The following is a 17,754-nucleotide window of genomic DNA, read 5'->3' on the forward strand; positions in this document are numbered from 1 at the left end:
TGTTCGGTCGAACGACATATTTGGCCAAGCAACATCCTGCCAAACGACTCTTTTCCGTTCAAAAATTCTATTTAAAAAGAATTTTTTTGGATTTCAACGGGAGATCCTTCAGAATTTCCATTCGTTTTTCTTAATTTTAACGAAGAGCTTTACGAAATTTCAACGGGAAATTGTATGGTACATATTATCAAGAAAAAATCTCTGGAATTTTAACGTGATGTTGTCTGGAAATTCTACTGAATCTTAGGAATTTCCACGAAAAATTCTGTGGATGTCTTCAAATTTGAATCGGCGTGGAAAATTTCGGCGGCGGCGTGCCAAAAACTGTCGGCGGCGGCGGCGCACACCTCTAGCCAGGACCGAATGGTATTCCGAACCTGCCCATCAAAGCGGCCATTGCTGAGGCTCCCGAGATGTTCAGATCTGTACAGAGAAGCTTGGACGAGGGAGTCTTCCCTGAAGCATGGAAAAGGCAGAGCTTGGTCCTGTTGCCAAAAAGCGGAAAAAGTACTTGGGGATCCGTCGGCATATAGACCAATATGCCTGCTTGATACGGCGGGGAAGGTGCTCGAGAAGATCATCCTCAACAGGTTGTTGATACGCACGGAGGGTGCGGATGGTCTATCGGGTAACCAGATTGGCTTCCGAAAGGGTAAGTCGACCGTAGACGCTATCTTGTCGGTTACCAAATCCGCGGAGATAGCTGTCTAGCGTAAGAGGAGGGGAGCTCGCTATTGCGCAAACTCTCGACGTGAGGAATGCATTCAATAGTGCCAGTTGGGCAATGCCTGTACAAGATTCTCGGAAGCTACTTCCAGAATCGAGTACTGGTATACGACACGGCGCGGCGGGGTTCCATACTGGGTCCGGTGTTATGGAACGTCATATACGACGGTGTCTTGAGGTTGAAATTCCCGGTGGGCGTGTTAATCGTCGGCTTCACTGACGATATTGCGCTGGAGGTCGAAGAGGTAGAGTTGACTGCAGCCCACTCGATCGCAATTGTGGAGGAGGTGGTTGTTGTTTACAACTGAAAGTCGGAGCAACAAGCGGTGATAAGGGCAGGCAACTGCGCGGTCAACTCTGAACGCTCCATCAAATTCTTGGGAGTAATGATCGACGATAAGCTTACCTCTGGCAGTTACCAGTGGTAGCCACGTCAATGGGGGAGGTTCCTTCATCAGTGCTGCCACCTGGAAAAGTTTAGAGAAAAAGTAGAACCATGGAAATTTGACATGGCATGATATAGAAAATGAGAATTAAAATGTCTCTAGAACGTTATAGATTTTTTTTTGTCAAACAATTTTTAGTTTGTGGGATAAGAAATCCATCAATCTTAAGTACTAACTGCTTATTCGAAAAAAATATAAAAATCGAGATATCATGTCTATTTTGTGTGCTTTTAAAATTCTAACCCCATAAACTAAGATTTTTTTGAGAAACGTCCTTAATTTTTGTTTTATAACAAAAATATTCTTTATTTCCTATACCGCACCGTGTGAAATTTCAATGATTCTACTTTTTCTCTCGATGACAGCTGGTGGCCTTCTCTTCCCCTATTACGCCTGCAAGCGTGCCTTCACAGCTATAGTGGCTTTGTCCCGGATGACATCCAATAGCTCTGCGGTTTATGCCAGCAAGCGCAATCTTCTGGCTAGTGTTGCTCCACAGACACAGTCTGTGGTTGCTCTGTCCATACTGAGGTATGGGGGCCAGCTTGGGGCACGGCCCTGCGTATTAACTGCTACAGAACGAAGTTAGAAAGTACGTATAGGCTCATGTGCCAAAGAGTTGCGTTGGCTGGAACGCCGTTTTATCGGCTATCGTCCAAATCGTCTCGGAGCTACACAGAAGGTGGCGCGTGGACTCAAGGATGGCTAGTTCAGGCGCAAATAAGAAGTGGTCCAAGGGTTTGGAGTCGGCTTCATGGGTCAGTTCCTGGACGTCCAACCCAGGAAGTCTGTTGAGCAGATTGAGAAGAAAAAAACACACGCACACACACACACAATTATTTTTCAACCAGATCTCGTCGTTAAAGCGACAAGACAAACATTTTTATGCGTCTGCATTGAAAATTCTATCGATCTAACAATTATACGTTCTTTTCTAGGTGATTTACCAAAACACACGTTCTAAAAATAACCCATTTAGTGCGAAAAATAATTTTTGGTAAAAAATCAAACCTTCATATTTTCTTTATTAAGGTAAAAAAAAATCGGAACTAATACGTTACGGGAAAGAGTAGGATCTAATCTATAGAAGGCATCAACATTTTCATAAAATATTGAACGCCATTCCATTTGCCGGCTATTTCTTAGTGTATTTATAATAATCGGAACGGTCTATATATTTTTACAGGACATCCAATCGAAAGAAACCTGATGATAGGCCTAATCCAGCACCATCAAACAATGACAGAATTGAACAACAAGGTTTGGACCCGCAAACTATGGAGAAATTGCATGCGAAAATATACGGATGGACTCTTATGCAGCGAGGTCAGCTTACAGACGGCAACGAGAAACAGTATATAAAATTTCGAAACCCTAATTCAAGTGGAGTTCCGTATTCAGCCGTGATCGACCACGATGGCTCCACCTGGCGGTTGCATGGCGGAGATTGCCTAATTACAAACGGACCCAGCTTTGTCGCTCAAGTTTCTATGCAGTCACTTGAAGATCTCAACAATGAATCCAATTTCAACTCAGCAAAGACGGTTCTTTTGAAGAAAATGAAAATAGAGGAAGTGTTGTTGGACGAACTGCAGATGAGGACTGCCAACGCACTGAAATCTTTCCAATCTGAGCTGTTCCGTTTGGGGACTGAAAGTGCTACAAATGTTAACTCTGGAAGATGCTTATTGGAGCTGTGGAGAATTTCAGAACTGCATCACAACCGAATGACGGATGCCTTTGCTAAAGATGTTCACTCAAATGCTTTTGTAAAAAGTGAAAAGTTGAAATTAGCTCTCAATGATTATATTGGGAACTCTTCGAAACTGGAAAAAAGAAGTTTGTTTCAAAGAGGATGGAAAGCTTTCAAAATATTTGTCAATAGGAACGAAAGCTTCAAAGATATTTTAGAACCAGTGTACATAAAGCATAAGTCTTCTATCTTGAAAATGTGCTCATTTCAAATTAGAAGTAAACTTTGCGATTTAGAGTTGCAATGCTTCATGATGTTGAGAGAAGACGATGTTAAACTTTTCAATGACTTAGAATGTTCCTCGGAAGATTCTGTCATAAACGACGCTCTTCCGCATATTTTGGATTGGTTTGTAAGAAGAATCAACGCACTGAAACATAACGATTATTGTAATTCGTTGCCTTTAGTTAATGGAGTCTATTTTTCAATATGTAAAGGCATGGTGGAAATTGAAAATCGCCTAATATCGGAACTTCCTGGAATTGAAAGCGTTATTGAGTACGAGAATGGCCAATGGACTATGACGTTCCCAGCTAAGAATCAAATGAAATCGATACTTTCTAAGTGTTTTGCAAAGCAGTTGGAGATGCTCATGAAACTGGCAAATCATTTTGAGCCTGGAAAGCCGACTGCGAGACTAAACTATCCATACGACATGCAAATCGAGCTTCTCGAACCGGCAGAGAGCTCATGTAGTGAACATCTTATCTGGCTCTATGTGGCAGATTTCACGATGGTGTATATTTTCCAGAAAGACTTGCATCGCATAAATGAATATTCCTCTGTAGCGGAAATGTTCAAGAACTGCTTGTCTTCTGTGGATTTGCGTACAGAATCTCTAGAATCAATACGCACCTTGACACACAGTACCTTGGAGTTAGTGGCTCAAATAGAACAATCGGGATACGGTCTCAATGAAATGAATAGAATTATTCTAGACGGGCAGATACGCTTCATGCGTCAAGCATTTTTCGGTGACCACGTAGCATTCACACAGTATCGAGACATTACAGATGCATTCAAAGTTTTTTGGGAGAGATTTAATGATATTCTTCCTATGCTGCCTAGCCTGGGTCAACAGAATGACAAAATTAAACCCAAACTCATAGAAGTTATAACACGTGTTTTGAAAAAGACATTACATTCGGATGGCATAACAAAATTCTTCAGGTCGTACAACGACTTTATCATGGATTTGAAAGAGCTTAACTTTGAGTGGTATGTGCGCATTCGTGATGAGGTCATCAAGAATTCTCTACTGAAGCAGAAAGTAATAAGAAAAGTTGAAAACAACTTGAGCGGCTCCTTCAACGAATGCTATCAAGTTTCAAAGGGGATGTCCGATATGTTTGTAAAAGTCTGTGCTGGAATAGGAGTACCAAAACATTATCAGATAGAGATTGTGTGCGAGTTTCTCGAATACATGATTGGTCTTATACGAAAATCCCATTGGAAAAATTATCGTGAGCTAACTGATGAGGACCAGCTGAATGCGACGGTTCTGCTGATAAATGCAATTAGAAGCTCGCTAATGTACCTCAAGGAGCAGCCACTTTACGTTGATTTTGACAAATTTTTCGAAGAAACTGTCAAACCTTTTTGCAGTGTTATTGAAGACAGTGACTCGATGGAAAACTTTACCAAAAGAGTGTCACTGATTAAAGACTCGTTTTGGTACGTTCGTAACCAGAATTCCATTGGAATCGATATGGCTCTAGCGTTGTGCAGCCGCGATAATAACTATTTTAACGAATCAATTTTAAAGACATGTTTCGAACTGTATAATGATCAGTTCGAGATATACTTGAGTGACAATAAAGAGCTGAAGAGCGGAAAAAGAATTCAAAATATTGTGCACGACGTTCACGAAAAGGTTCACCCAACGCTTTGCTCTGAATGGACCAACAAATTGAAGCAGACGACTATTCCAAAAATTCTTGCCGGCTTGGGAGCTGTGTGGTCCATCATGGTTTCGATGGATGTCGCTTGCTCAGGAAATTATCTGAAACCGCATCCGATCCAAATACTCAGTGTTCTGAGACTGTTGTGCGTTGACAACAAGACCACCGGCGTTGACAAGCACCTGGCACAAATTTTGACTGGCCAGGGTAAATCACTCACTCTTGGTCTAGTGGCGGCGATACTCGCCTTGTATGGCCATAAAGTAGATGTTGTCTGTTACAGCAAATATTTAACCGAACGAGATTCGGATGATTTCTGTGACTTCTTCGAAAAGTTCTCTATCAAATCGAAGATATCCTACAAAACAATCGATGACGTATGTGATCAAATACGCACTCTTAGTGGTAGATCAGAACAATATATCAGAAAATGCATCGGACTTCCATACAGTAAATATAGTACAAATGAGGATGATTTAACTGACTCAGTACTCCTGATTGACGAGGTCGATGTTTTTTTCATAGACACATTTTATGGCAATACTTCTGACTATATTAAAAGGCTGAACATTAAAGGACTAGGTCATATTCAACAAATGATTTGGGAGTTGGTTCAATGCTATCCTAATGACGTTGAGAACAGAGTCAGACAATTCATAGACTCATCATACACTTCAGACATTGTTGAGTTTAGATCACTCATGTATCGGAATGGGTCTTACTTTTTGTATGATAATGACAAAGCATCAAGTAATATGTACACGAACGAATCATTGTTTCTTAAACACTTACGGAAAATGATAAGCGTTGCGCAGAATGTCCATAATCGAACAATAGATGATAACTTTTTCTGGGATTTCAGAATTGATGATTCTGGGAAAATAGAAATGACTGATAATCTTGGCCAATTTAGTGGCACCTGGTTTCGTGGGTATTATAATACATTTGTTTATTTCAAGCTACGTAAAACCGATTTCATTGAAAAGGTGGGAACTTCGCTGAACTTCGGTTACTTGATATTAGATTCTGCTTCTTTTTCGTACTCTAAGTTACCGGAAAGTTATCCCCTAATATTGGGTGTCACCGGTACGCTTACAGGTCTTAGCCCTTATGAGAAAAATGCCATCGAAAATAACTACAATATAAAGCGTCGGTCGATAATGCCTTCGTACTTCGGCGGCACAAATCTGATATTCTCGCAAACCGAAAATTTCCAATGTCTTCTGGACGAAAGCAGCTGGCGAAGAATGATATTCACTCGAGTGAACTCCATCATCAATGCCAACAGATCGGTAATTGTATTTTTCGAAGACGAAATCGAGATCAACCAGTTCACGCGGCTCTTTGAGAACCAACTTGATCGATTGCACAAAATTACGATCAACACTGACCCCGGAATCAGAGAACGGTACATCGCCGAGGCTGGTCTAACCCGGACGGTTACCTTAGGATCGCGGGCCATGGGTCGTGGAGTGGATTATAAATCGTCACTTCTAGTGGAAAAAAATGGCGGCATTCACGTAATACAGACGTTCTTTTCGCTGGACGACAAGGAGGAAACGCAAATTAAAGGACGTACCGCTCGTAAAGATCATCTTGGAAGTTACGAATTAATCGTTTGTCAATCGCATCTTGAGAAAAGTGAATTGACTAATTGTAATACGAATATCAAAGAGATCGATTACACATATTTGGAAGCATCCAGGGTTAGAATTACTTCTTTGACTTCTGAAGGTAAGCTAAGGAAACTACAAGAATCCAATAGAAAACATGATGAATCGATGAGATTTTATGAGAGTATCTGAGTTGAACTACTTCCTCTGAAATAAGAAAAACTGTTCTATAATATATTATGTTTGAGATCGTTTTTAATCCCATATAGGGAAAACGTTCTGATCTCCATCTCACCGAACATATATTCATCTCATCGCGAAACAAAGAAATACGGCACCAATTTCGTCGCTTCTTTTTGTAAACATGCATGCTCACTGCTGGAAAAAATCACAAAAATTAGGGTATCCAATCATGGTTTGAACCAAATGGCAGGTATCAGATGAGCTGTCAGAAAAAAAGTTGATTTATTTTATTATAGAGACATTTTACAACCGCGAACTCTTGTTTATACGAAAGCTTAGTTCATTATCTTTCTAAAAACACCCTGGGATCATATATTTATGCTTAGTTTCATTGAAAAAACTTAGTGTCTTTCGGCGTTGCAGTCTCGAAGAAATTAAAAAACTATTTAGTTTCAATGTCCGACGTTTCGATGTATTTAACATCTTTATCAAGGATTAGAAACAATAGATGAAACTAAATAGTTTTTTAATTTCTTCGAGACTGCAACGCCGAAAGACACTTTACTACAAGTTTTCTCAGTCGAAAGATTCTCTCAAAAGAAAAAACTTACATTTACATAACTTATATTCGTAATATGGTTTGAACTACTGGCAGCAGCTCCTAAATATTGTTAAAGAACAACATCTGGCAACCCGGTTGTATCTTATGTAATCGCCGCTACTGTGTACTACCCCTACCGGATAGGCGTGGTAGCTGTCAACCTTTCCCTCGTTTTTCAACATAATGTAAAATCATACCGAACAATATAAACGTGTTTAATCTTGTCTCTTCAAACAGTATTCTTTTATTTCCGTTTTTCCGTACCAATCCGAAATCCTATTTCAGGTAATGGGCCCAGTGAACGCAACGCGTTGCGCGAGTGGAACATTTTAGTGAAGTGGTTTCGTGATGGAAGTTGAAAAAGCCGATCGTGTTTTTCTGCCGCTTTTCGATAGCACAAATTTTTCAGCATGGAAGTTCCGCATGCTGGTCCAGTGATGGTTTCAGTCGGTTCGATGAACGTTCATTTTGGAATTAGGCCGATACAAATATTAAATTTATTTTATGTCACCCCCCCCCCCTTCATTTTTCCAAAAATATCGAGGGGACAAAAAAATTTTTTTTTGAAAGATTTTGTTTTTTTTTTAATTCTGAGCATTATGTATCACTGTTTTTATTTTGGCACGAAAGATATCATTTATAGACCATACATTTGTCACCAAGAGTATTTAAAGTGAAAATATGAGCATATATCTGTATCGACATAAATATTCTATATTCGTGGCCGACCATTTCCATCCACGCTTTTGAACATCTATTGTTATCGGTATTTAGTATTTATCGGTTGCTCGGCACACAATATCCAAATGTTATCGTCGAAAATAAAAATTTTAGACATCATCTGCGTTTCACGATCAATCTGGTTGGGTCTTCAAATATTTCGAAAACTCGCGAAGATAGTAATTCTGACTAATGCTTCCATGCCGATTTTGCAATCTGATGATATCAGGTTGTCAAGATATTGAAATCTTTCGATCGTTCGACTACTTCAAAGTTTGAGGGGCTGTTCTCGATAACACTCAACCACATGGTCCTGCTGACGTTTACGGTAAGACGTCCCAAGGAAGCATACGGTCAGCTAATTGAGCCTACAAACAGCTCAAGGTATGGAACACGGTCAATCTTACCTACCAAGATCTCATCGATTACGATGAGAAGTAACCGTGGAGGTGAAATGCGTTCTTATTTCACATCAGCGACTATGTGAATGGGGTCGGTGAAGCTACGACCCTATCTGTAAATCGCTTGCATCAATGGGGTCACACAGATTTTCGTAATTCAGACAATATGAATCCCTTCCGTAGTCAATGAATATTTAGCAAATAAAGGGACACTTCCACCTGTTTGACCTGCTCCAGAATGATGCGGAGCGGATATTGCATAATAGTTGCTTCAACATTCGCACAGACAGAACAGGGTCAGCCCTGAACACCTCCGCCGAAAGCCGACCGACCTTGAGGGCCTCTTTAGATTTCACGCGTGGGATGGCTGAGACTTGAAGAAGGTTCGAACCAACATTTCAGCTGTCCAAGTTAGTGAGTAATTGAGACAATAATCTCCGGATTCTGAGCCATCCTTTCTTTATCGGTCAGGATGTCCACCTATTCCAGACTGTCCTGTTTGTAGCAGCGCCCGACTCTCACTTACAGATAAACATACCGTTGACTCGTAATTTACTCCTCTGGTTCTTCCCGTTTCTCAGCCTTTGCTACTCTACGCTCCTAAATCTTCCGCCACGTAATCCATCCTTTTCGTTTGATGTGCAGCTCACCCAAGTTGTTCTCGTCGGTTTCGATAAAAGCATTCTTCGCCGCTCACTTCTCTTCTACACTGCTACCTTCCAGAACATGCACTACCCGAGTTCCAAGTTCTTCAACGGAGAAGCCTTCGATCGTCTTAATCACAAAAAAAACTGTGGGCGTAACAGGGAGGTCTAGACAAAATCGAGAGACCTGTGCAATGGAGTCGCTAATGTGAGGCAAGGATAGATGTATTGTATCTCTGTTGTTGTTGCTCATCGTAATCGACGAAATCAAGGGCCACTCTAGCAGCCCTCCATCATAGAGCAATCGAATGACCTCGACTCAGAAGATGATACTGCTCTACCAACGTAAGAACGCTCTACCATGTAGAGTAAACTGAATGACCTGGTCGTACACTCCCACTCATAAACGTCAGCAAGACCAAATCGCTGTATATGAACAATTCCAACTCTACGGTAGCCGGGCAAACAGTGGAGAAGGTCGAAAACCAAAGCCAGCCAACGTCGGGTGGCGGACCAACGTCAACATAGAACATCAAGATCCAATTGGCCCAGGCAATGCAACAAACCTCGAATACTCAACTCTAACGTGAAATCTGTGATGTTATACGCCAGTGAGATAGATTTGCAAGTATGCACCTGTCGATGTCTACGTTTTACAGCTCGGGCCTGGTAGCCTCACAACTGGATCCCGAATGCTGAGCCCCATCGAAATCCAATATCAACAGCAACTCCACAGAGCGGAGACGAAATCTGCAAGCAAGCGCTGGACAGGAATCTGGCAGGACATCTCAGCAGAGACAGACCTGAGATATCCTGGCGACAGAAACCTAACAGAGAAATAAACGAAGTCGTTAAGAATAAGACTTGGGCCCAAGTCAATGATGAAGAGAGAACCCAATCCCAGTGCCGTATAGCCTATGTAACAATGTAACAATAGCCATCGCTATGTTTACAGAGTAATAGAGTTTATTTTTGAGCTTGTTTGGAAGAATGTTTTATCTATCTATATTAGGGTGGCTCAAATTAGTATGGGAAAACGTTTTTCAATTTTTTTAACGGCCTATAGTTCTATTTGATGCCCTGATGCTCTGGACGAAATTTCAGCCAAATCGGTCAACGTTTGGGCGGTGCTAAACTCGTTGGAAGTTAATATGCAAAAATGTATGCAGAAACATCCAAAAACAGTGAATTACAGTTTGACGGCACAGCTTACGATGAAGAACTATGATACTCATTCAGATCTTGAAGAATTTAATACAGAATGTTATGCAGAAAACCGCGAGAAGATTAGAGTTTGCCCGGCTAAGTTATTAGCATTTCTCTGAAGTGGGGTTTGAACAAATTTCGTTTCTTTTACCTGGCTGGCTCGCTGTATCTACTGTCCGGTCGAGCGTGTTTGTGGGAACCTTAACACATTTTTTACGAGGCTTTAATTTAGGTGGTAACTATTAACTGCCTTTAGTATATAATAAAGTGACCAGATATATTTTGTGCCAGCGCGGGACGCAAAATTTTAGATCCTTGTTTTTATTCAGAAACGTGTTTAAGTCAAAACTTTAAAATTTGATAAATCCCTCTGGTACTCGGTTGGTCCTGGATCAACCACGCAATTAAAACCCTGTCGTGGATGAAAAGCTAGCTTTACTCGAATCTGTTTAACTTTTTACAACTGTGCGAGTTCCTGAAGATTAAACTTATTTGAACCGTTTGTTTGAGAAACTGCATATGTAACATTTTTTTCCAGTATGAGATTTTTATATATCCTGAATCCTTGTCCAAAAATACATATTAGCATTAGTATTAGCATTGTCACGGTGTAATTCGTAGATTGGACTAGTGATAGTCACGTTTTACTTTTGAGATCCTCATCAGATATCAAGAAGGGGAGTGATCCTTGATTCCAGTCTTAAGCAAAAATAACAAAAGCATGAGGATTACTACTCCTGGCCAGGCTCATCTTCACCGTAACTAGGGAGAGGAAGAAAGTGTTGATGTAGTATTTACTTAACGAGAGGCCACAGACTTAGCGACACCCTCATAAGTACCACGGAGTTGGATAATGAGGAAGGTAATCGCTGGGTCAGGATTTGCCTGTAGCTGGCAATGTAACCGTGGTAGATCTTACCCCGTAACACACCACGTAAAGGTGTCTACCTCGTCCAAAAATACATATTCTGGCAAAAAATATGAACAAACAAATTTTGTTCAGGAATGTATGAATTTTGATTCATTTGTTTGAGAATCTACATATGTGCACGCATTTTCAAGAGCAATCATGGAGTACTGCTTGCAGTTTTTCACTGGGAGTGCCCCAGGGTGTTGTGTTTTGCCACCGAAAAATTCGGTGCCAATTTGTTAAAATATAGTTTTTTGTTGTTTTCTCGAAATTGTGTAAAATGTATATAGGGTAACGGAGGTATTTTGGACCACTTTAGGAGATGGCCGAACATTTTTTCGAATAAAAGTTAGATTTTGTAATAATGCTTGATCAATTCCCCAAGCAACTAAAAAGTGGTGAAAGCTAGGTAGGATTTGTAGGTAAAAATGTTGTAAATACTACCGAAAGAGCCAAACTATCATAAATTCTGAAGATATGTTAATTTAAGATATGATTGATATGATATGTTAAGATATGATATGTTGATGATATGTTAAGATATGATTTAATTTTGGACCACCTGTTTTTATTTTGGACCACCCGAATAATTTTGTATTGCTTCCAAAATTATGTTACTATTAGATTAAATTAGTGATCTCCAGCATTTTGGCGTTTAAGTACTCGAAAGCTTAGAACAATATCTACCAGCTAAAGGTATAGAAACTAATATCAATGTCAGTACCATTCGGTACAGCTTCATCAACGCAAAACAAACGTGCATGTATGCACCTGGTCACTCCTACCCTGCTATATTTGTTATGTAGTTTGCCAGAGCTCTCCATTTGATATTAGTGGGTTGTCCGGTTCTACCTTACTCGCCGGAGACGAGCCAGCCTAGGGCTGAAAGTCTCCTTAATAAGGATACTAAAAAAATCTTTTTTACTCTTTGCACACTCTTTTACCAGATGTAGACTAAATAAATGAAATGAACACTCTTTTACCAAACAAAACATAATTGTATAACGCGGAACTCTGTTGCATTGGCAAGCAACACGGACGGAGAACTCTAGCAAAGATTGGATCTTGTCATGGAGTTTTCGTATGGAAATAATGAAAACAGTTACATGTTGGTTTAACAGACATTTTTCTGGGGCTTACATCAATGAACGGCAATTCATAAATGCATGAACAGTAATGTATGAATGGTTTGATACTAGAGAAACAAATGGTTGGTAAAAACAAAAGTTTAAGAGATCTAGAACTTAAAAAGAAGATATGTCGAAAATATGTTCGGTTCAGTGAAAAATGAACCTATTTTGGACATGCCTCAGAATACTTTTTTTAAACTTACAATGCCCGAAATGTGAAACTGCTTCAATTAGGTTTTAATAAGTCAACAACATCATTCACATGTTTTAAATCTATGTACAAATAAACTTACATCTTTTGAAAGTTGACTTCAATTTTACAATGTCGTCTTGCTTCTGGTTTAATCCAGCCGGAATGGGTAAATGCGTGAAAATATTCTTGAAAATTGCTATATTAGGTACCTTATGAATAGTTATTTTTTGCAATAAAATTTAAATGTTACATGTTTTATTTAGTTTTGTGGGATATAAATGAAAAAATCAGCTAGGTGGTCCAAAATACGAGCCCGGTCCAAAATACAGCCGTTACCCTATGCAGTTTCTCAAACAAATGATTCATTTGTAATGCTTACATGATTCATTTTGCTAACATTCAAATTGATCGTATTTTTTTTTTATCTATTGCATTTATTTGACAGGCTCAGGCGTGTATAACACTTAACGGAGCCGAGACTCTTTATGATATTTACAAACTATATCATTATTATTAACAGTTAGTAAGGGAAAGGGACATTGACCAAGATACTCGTGGCGACTCAAGGTTAGATTGCGTAATTTCAGGATGGACAGGGTTGGGATTTTGGTTTGGGGTATTACAGCTGCTCATCCGGGTATTTGACGTCAAAAACGTTGTATCGTAGCGTCGTGTTCGAGTTGTGGTTTGTCAGTGAGCATCTTCCGGATGGCCAGAGCTTCATGGTACATGGAACAATAAGACAGAGACAAGAAAAAAAAACTTGGAAAGAAAAAAAAAGAAATATTAGACTTTGATGTCAGACGAGCAAAGAAATGCATAGATAGCCTGCATATATACCACATCGCGATCCCCCAAAACACTTCTTACAACCTGTAGGGTTGTTAACCTCGGGCCACAAGGGTATCCAATAGTTGCTCTCTGGAGGCGTCGTTTTCCGAGCAATACCAAACTACGTGATCGATGTCATCGTAACCGGCTCCACACCTACATAGGTTGCTATCGACCAAGTTTATTCTATAGAGATGTGCGTTTAGTGAATAGTGATTGGACATAAGCCTCGACATCGTGCGAATGAAGCCTCGGCTCAAGTCCTCACCTCTGAACCACGCTCGCGCAGAAACTTTAGGAACTATGGAAAATAGCCACCGTCCAAGTTCATTGTGTGACCAAATCGTTTGCCAATTTTGAAGAGTACTCTGACGAACTAATGGGAAAAACTCGTTATTCGAGATTTGTCTATCATAAACTTCACCTTCCTGTGCGCCCACCTTTGCTAGCCTTCTCATTGCCATAGATTAGGCAATGGGATGGGACCCATACAAAGGTAATCTTGAATGATCTTTCGACCAAATCACGCATCTGCTCTCTTATGATTGTAAGAAAGTAAGATGCGACCGGAGTGCCTCGATAGAACTAAGACTATCCGAGAAGATGAAATAATGGTCTACGGGCTGATCGGAAATTATCCCCAAAGCGAAGTTAATTGCTGCCAGCTCAGCAACATAAACCGAACACGGTTCCTGAAGTTTTCGGAAGGTGGTTGAATTTACATTGAAGACACCGAAGCCAGTGGATCCGTTGATGCGAGAACCATCAGTGAAATATCTGTTGTTGCAATTGACATGTTCATATTTTTCGGAAAAAAATAGGGAGAATGGAAAGATTTCGAAGATGATCTGGAATTCCTTGAATTGCATGTTTCATGGACAGATCGTATTCAATGCAGGAACTGTCGTTGATGAAGTTAACTCGTGGTGGATTATAACATGGAAGACAAAGATCTGTCGATATGTAGTTGAGGTAGACCCTCAGGAATCTTGACTGACGAATCAGTTCAAGCATATTATCGAAATTTTCTAAGACAAGTGTGTTACTTGTCCCACATTTGATCAGTATTCTAAGTGAGAGCTCCCAGTAGCGGTGCTTTAAAGGAGTGACTCCAGCAAGCACCTCCAGGCTCATGTTATGCGTTGAATGCATACAGCCAAGAGCAATACGCAAACAACGATATTGAATTCGTTCCAATTTGATCAGGTGGCAATCAGCTGCTGAGAGGAAGCAGAAAGAGCCGTACTCTAAAACAGAGAGAATAGTCGTTCTATATAGTTTGATGAGATCTTCCGGGTGAGCGCCCCACCACGTTCCGGAGATAGAACGTAGAAAATGAATCCGTTTTCGGCATTTCTCTATCAAATAATCAATATGGGTTTTCCAGGTACACTTAGAATCAAACCAGACCCCAAGGTATTTTGAAGATAAAGATTGGTTGATGTCATCATTCAACAGCTTGAGTTTCAGTTGAGCAGGATACCGCTTCTTAGTAAACACAACCAATTGAGACTTTTGCGGAGAGAACTCGATCCCTAAATGTCTGGCCCAAACAGTCAGATTATTTAGGGAACTTTGCAATGGTCCTTGCAGGACTTCTGCACATGAACCTCTTAAAGAGATCACGGCATCATCTGCAAGTTGTCTGAGCGTGCATTGTCCTTCCAAACAATTGTCAATATCTTTAACATAGAAATGATAAAGCAAGGGACTTAAACATGATCCTTGGGGAAGGCCCATGTAGCTATTTCTGGAAGTTGTCAGAGTGCCGAGTGTAAAGTTCATTTGTTTTTCTGACAACAAATTGTACAAGAAATTATTCAAAATAACGGGTAATCCACTACTGTGCAGATTGTCTGACAGTACTTCTATGGAAACAGAATCAAAAGCGCCCTTAATATCCAAGAATACTGAAGCCAATTGCTCCTTTTGCGCATAGGCCAGCTGTATATCTGAAGAGAGCAACGCTAGACAATCATTTGTTCCTTTACCTTTTCGAAAACCGAACTGAGTATTTGATAGTAATGCATTTTGCTCGACCCAATGATCAATTCTTGAAAGAATCATTTTCTCCAATAATTTCCTCATGCACGATAGCATGGCAATCGGTCGGTATGAATTGTGATTAGACGCTGGTTTCAGGCTTTTGAATAGCTATTACTTTGACCTGTCTCCATTCTGGTGGCACAATGTTGTACTCCATGAAACAGTTGTACAGGTCAAGTAATCGTCTTTTGCGATATCTGGGAGGTTTTAAGAAGATTGAATTTGATGTTATCGCATCCCGGAGCAGAGTTATTTGATGAAAGAAGAGACATAGAAAGTTCCAGCATTGAGAATGGTCCACCCAAAGAACCGGGATCAGTGACTGATTCTCGAAATAGCGGTTCTGCTGGTACGGAATCTGGACAGACCTTTTTGCGAAGTTGAATATCCATCGATTGGAGTATTCTTCACTCTCGTTGGTGGAAGTGCGGTTCCGCATGTTGCGGGCCGTTTTCCAAAGTGTTGTCATTGAGGTTTCTCGTGATAGTCCCTCGACAAAACGTCGCCAGTAGCTACGTTTTTTCGCCTTGAGAAGATTTTTCAGCTTTCTTTCAAGCCTCAAGTACTTTTCAAATAGCTCAGACCTTCCGTGTTTACGAAAAGCCTTGAAGGCATCAGATTTCTCAGAATACAACTTAGTACATTCATCATCCCATCCAGGAGTGGCTGGTCTTCTTATGACAGATGTACTTGAAACGCGTCGTTTCTGAGCTTCAGTGCGCATTTATGAATCAATTCGGTAAGGAATCGATATTCGTCCAGTGGTGGAAGACTATCAGTTGATTCAATACCAATTTGTACCGCCGATGCTATTTTTTGCCAGTCAATGTTTTTCGTGAGGTCGAAAGGAACATTAACTGGCACTGATCGCTGATAGCCGCTTTTGATTGTGGTGACTATCGGCATGTGGTCACTACCATGGGGATCTTGGATTACCTTCCAGGTGTAATCTAATGATAGTGAATTAGAGCATAAAGACAGATCTATTCGACTTTCCTGACCTTGAGGTCCTATTCGAGTTACTTCGCCTGTGTTCAAAATATTCAAGTTGAAATCGTCGCACAAATCATAGAAAATAGGCGCTCTGTTATCGTCTCTAGTTTCGCCCCATGCAATACCATGTGCATTCATATCACCCAGTATTAAAACTGGGGATGATAAAAGAGAGACTGCGCTCCAAAGATGCCGACGATTAAGTGAGGCATTTGGGGGAATATACACTGAAGCTATGCAAAGGTCTTTATTCTTTACATTTACTTGGCAAGCGACGATTTCTAAACCATTAACAGTCGGAATGGGAATTCTGTAGAAAGTGTGACATTTTTGATTCCCAAAAGAACGCCACCATAATGATCATTCCGATCTTGGCGAATAATGTTAAAATCGTGGAAGTTGATTTCATCTTCAGAAGAAAGCCATGTTTCACAGAGTGCAAATATATCGCAATCGGAGTTGCGAATTAAAAACTTAAACACGTCCAATTTATGTTTCAGACTATGACAGTTCCACTGCAGCACAGTGATTGTATCTTGTATGGCCGTATTATCCATTGAAAGATACAAGTCCTGCAAGAAGGGGCCATGAAACAGTCAATTTCTTCAGATAACTTTCAACTGTTGGAATAAAGAGGTCAATGATTGGCCTCAATGAATTCGGAATATTGAATAAGTTCAAAATACGATCCACAAGGTCCTCAAAGGATATCAATCCTCGCTTGGACGAGATTCTTTTCTTGGAAGTGCGAGTAGCAGTTGTCTGCTCGGAGATATTCCTTGACTGATGTTTCTTTGTAACATCAGTTTTAGGCAATGGCGGGAATGTCTTACTGCAACATGGGTCAAAAGGAGCAGTATAGACAGGCTGCTTCGGAATTTTAAATAATCCGCCATTACCATCAGATTTCGGCAAGCTTCTAGGGATGATTTTTGTTTTCTTACGGCGCAATCCCGGGGAAGACGGTTTCTTCCTCTTTTCGGGTACGTGTACCTCCGCAGAATCATCCATGTCGGCTACGTCAGAGTCCGATTCGTCAATGGAAATGACATCATAAAAATCACTAACTTGAACGGCAGCTGAAATAGCAGCCGATGCGTTGGCAGTTGCGGATGTGTCTTGCGACTTCACCATTTCTGCATACGACTGCTTGGAGCGCTGTACCAACGAACGCTGTACACCGGGCATTCTTGTAAACCATGGGGAGGGTCCAGACAACAATAAACACATTTTGTAGCTTGTTGTTGGCATGACTCCTCCCTATGCTTCTCAAAACATTTGCCACAACGGGGTTTGTTGTCGCAAAACTCGGCAGTGTGCCCCAACTGTTTGCAGTTGGTACAATTGAAAACTCTGGGTACAAAAGACGCACCGGAAACAACATATTTTCGATATCTACATATTTTGGGAGTATCGAACCGGCGAACGTAACCCGAAGTGAACCTGACTTGGAATAC

The 17,754-nt window shown here is 40.5% G+C and overlaps 1 protein-coding gene and 1 long non-coding RNA gene across 3 annotated transcripts in view; one reads left to right on the top strand and one right to left on the bottom strand.

The window, feature by feature from the left end:
- The window catches only part of LOC134218101 (uncharacterized), a 60,035-nt gene extending 52,955 nt beyond the window's left edge, over positions 1–7,080 (top strand). For both annotated transcript variants that reach the window (XM_062696970.1, XM_062696969.1), the window contains one exon: positions 2,359–7,080. In XM_062696970.1, coding sequence (XP_062552954.1) covers positions 2,359–6,631 — 4,273 coding nt within the window. In that variant the 3' untranslated portion in view covers positions 6,632–7,080. The remainder of the gene's footprint in view (positions 1–2,358) is intronic.
- Positions 1–17,754, bottom strand: part of LOC134214106 (uncharacterized) — a 79,690-nt gene that overhangs the window by 56,514 nt on the left and 5,422 nt on the right. The window lies entirely within an intron of this gene.

Source organism: Armigeres subalbatus, chromosome 2 (assembly GCF_024139115.2).
Source record: "Armigeres subalbatus isolate Guangzhou_Male chromosome 2, GZ_Asu_2, whole genome shotgun sequence".
Classification (NCBI taxonomy): Eukaryota; Metazoa; Arthropoda; class Insecta; order Diptera; family Culicidae; genus Armigeres; species Armigeres subalbatus.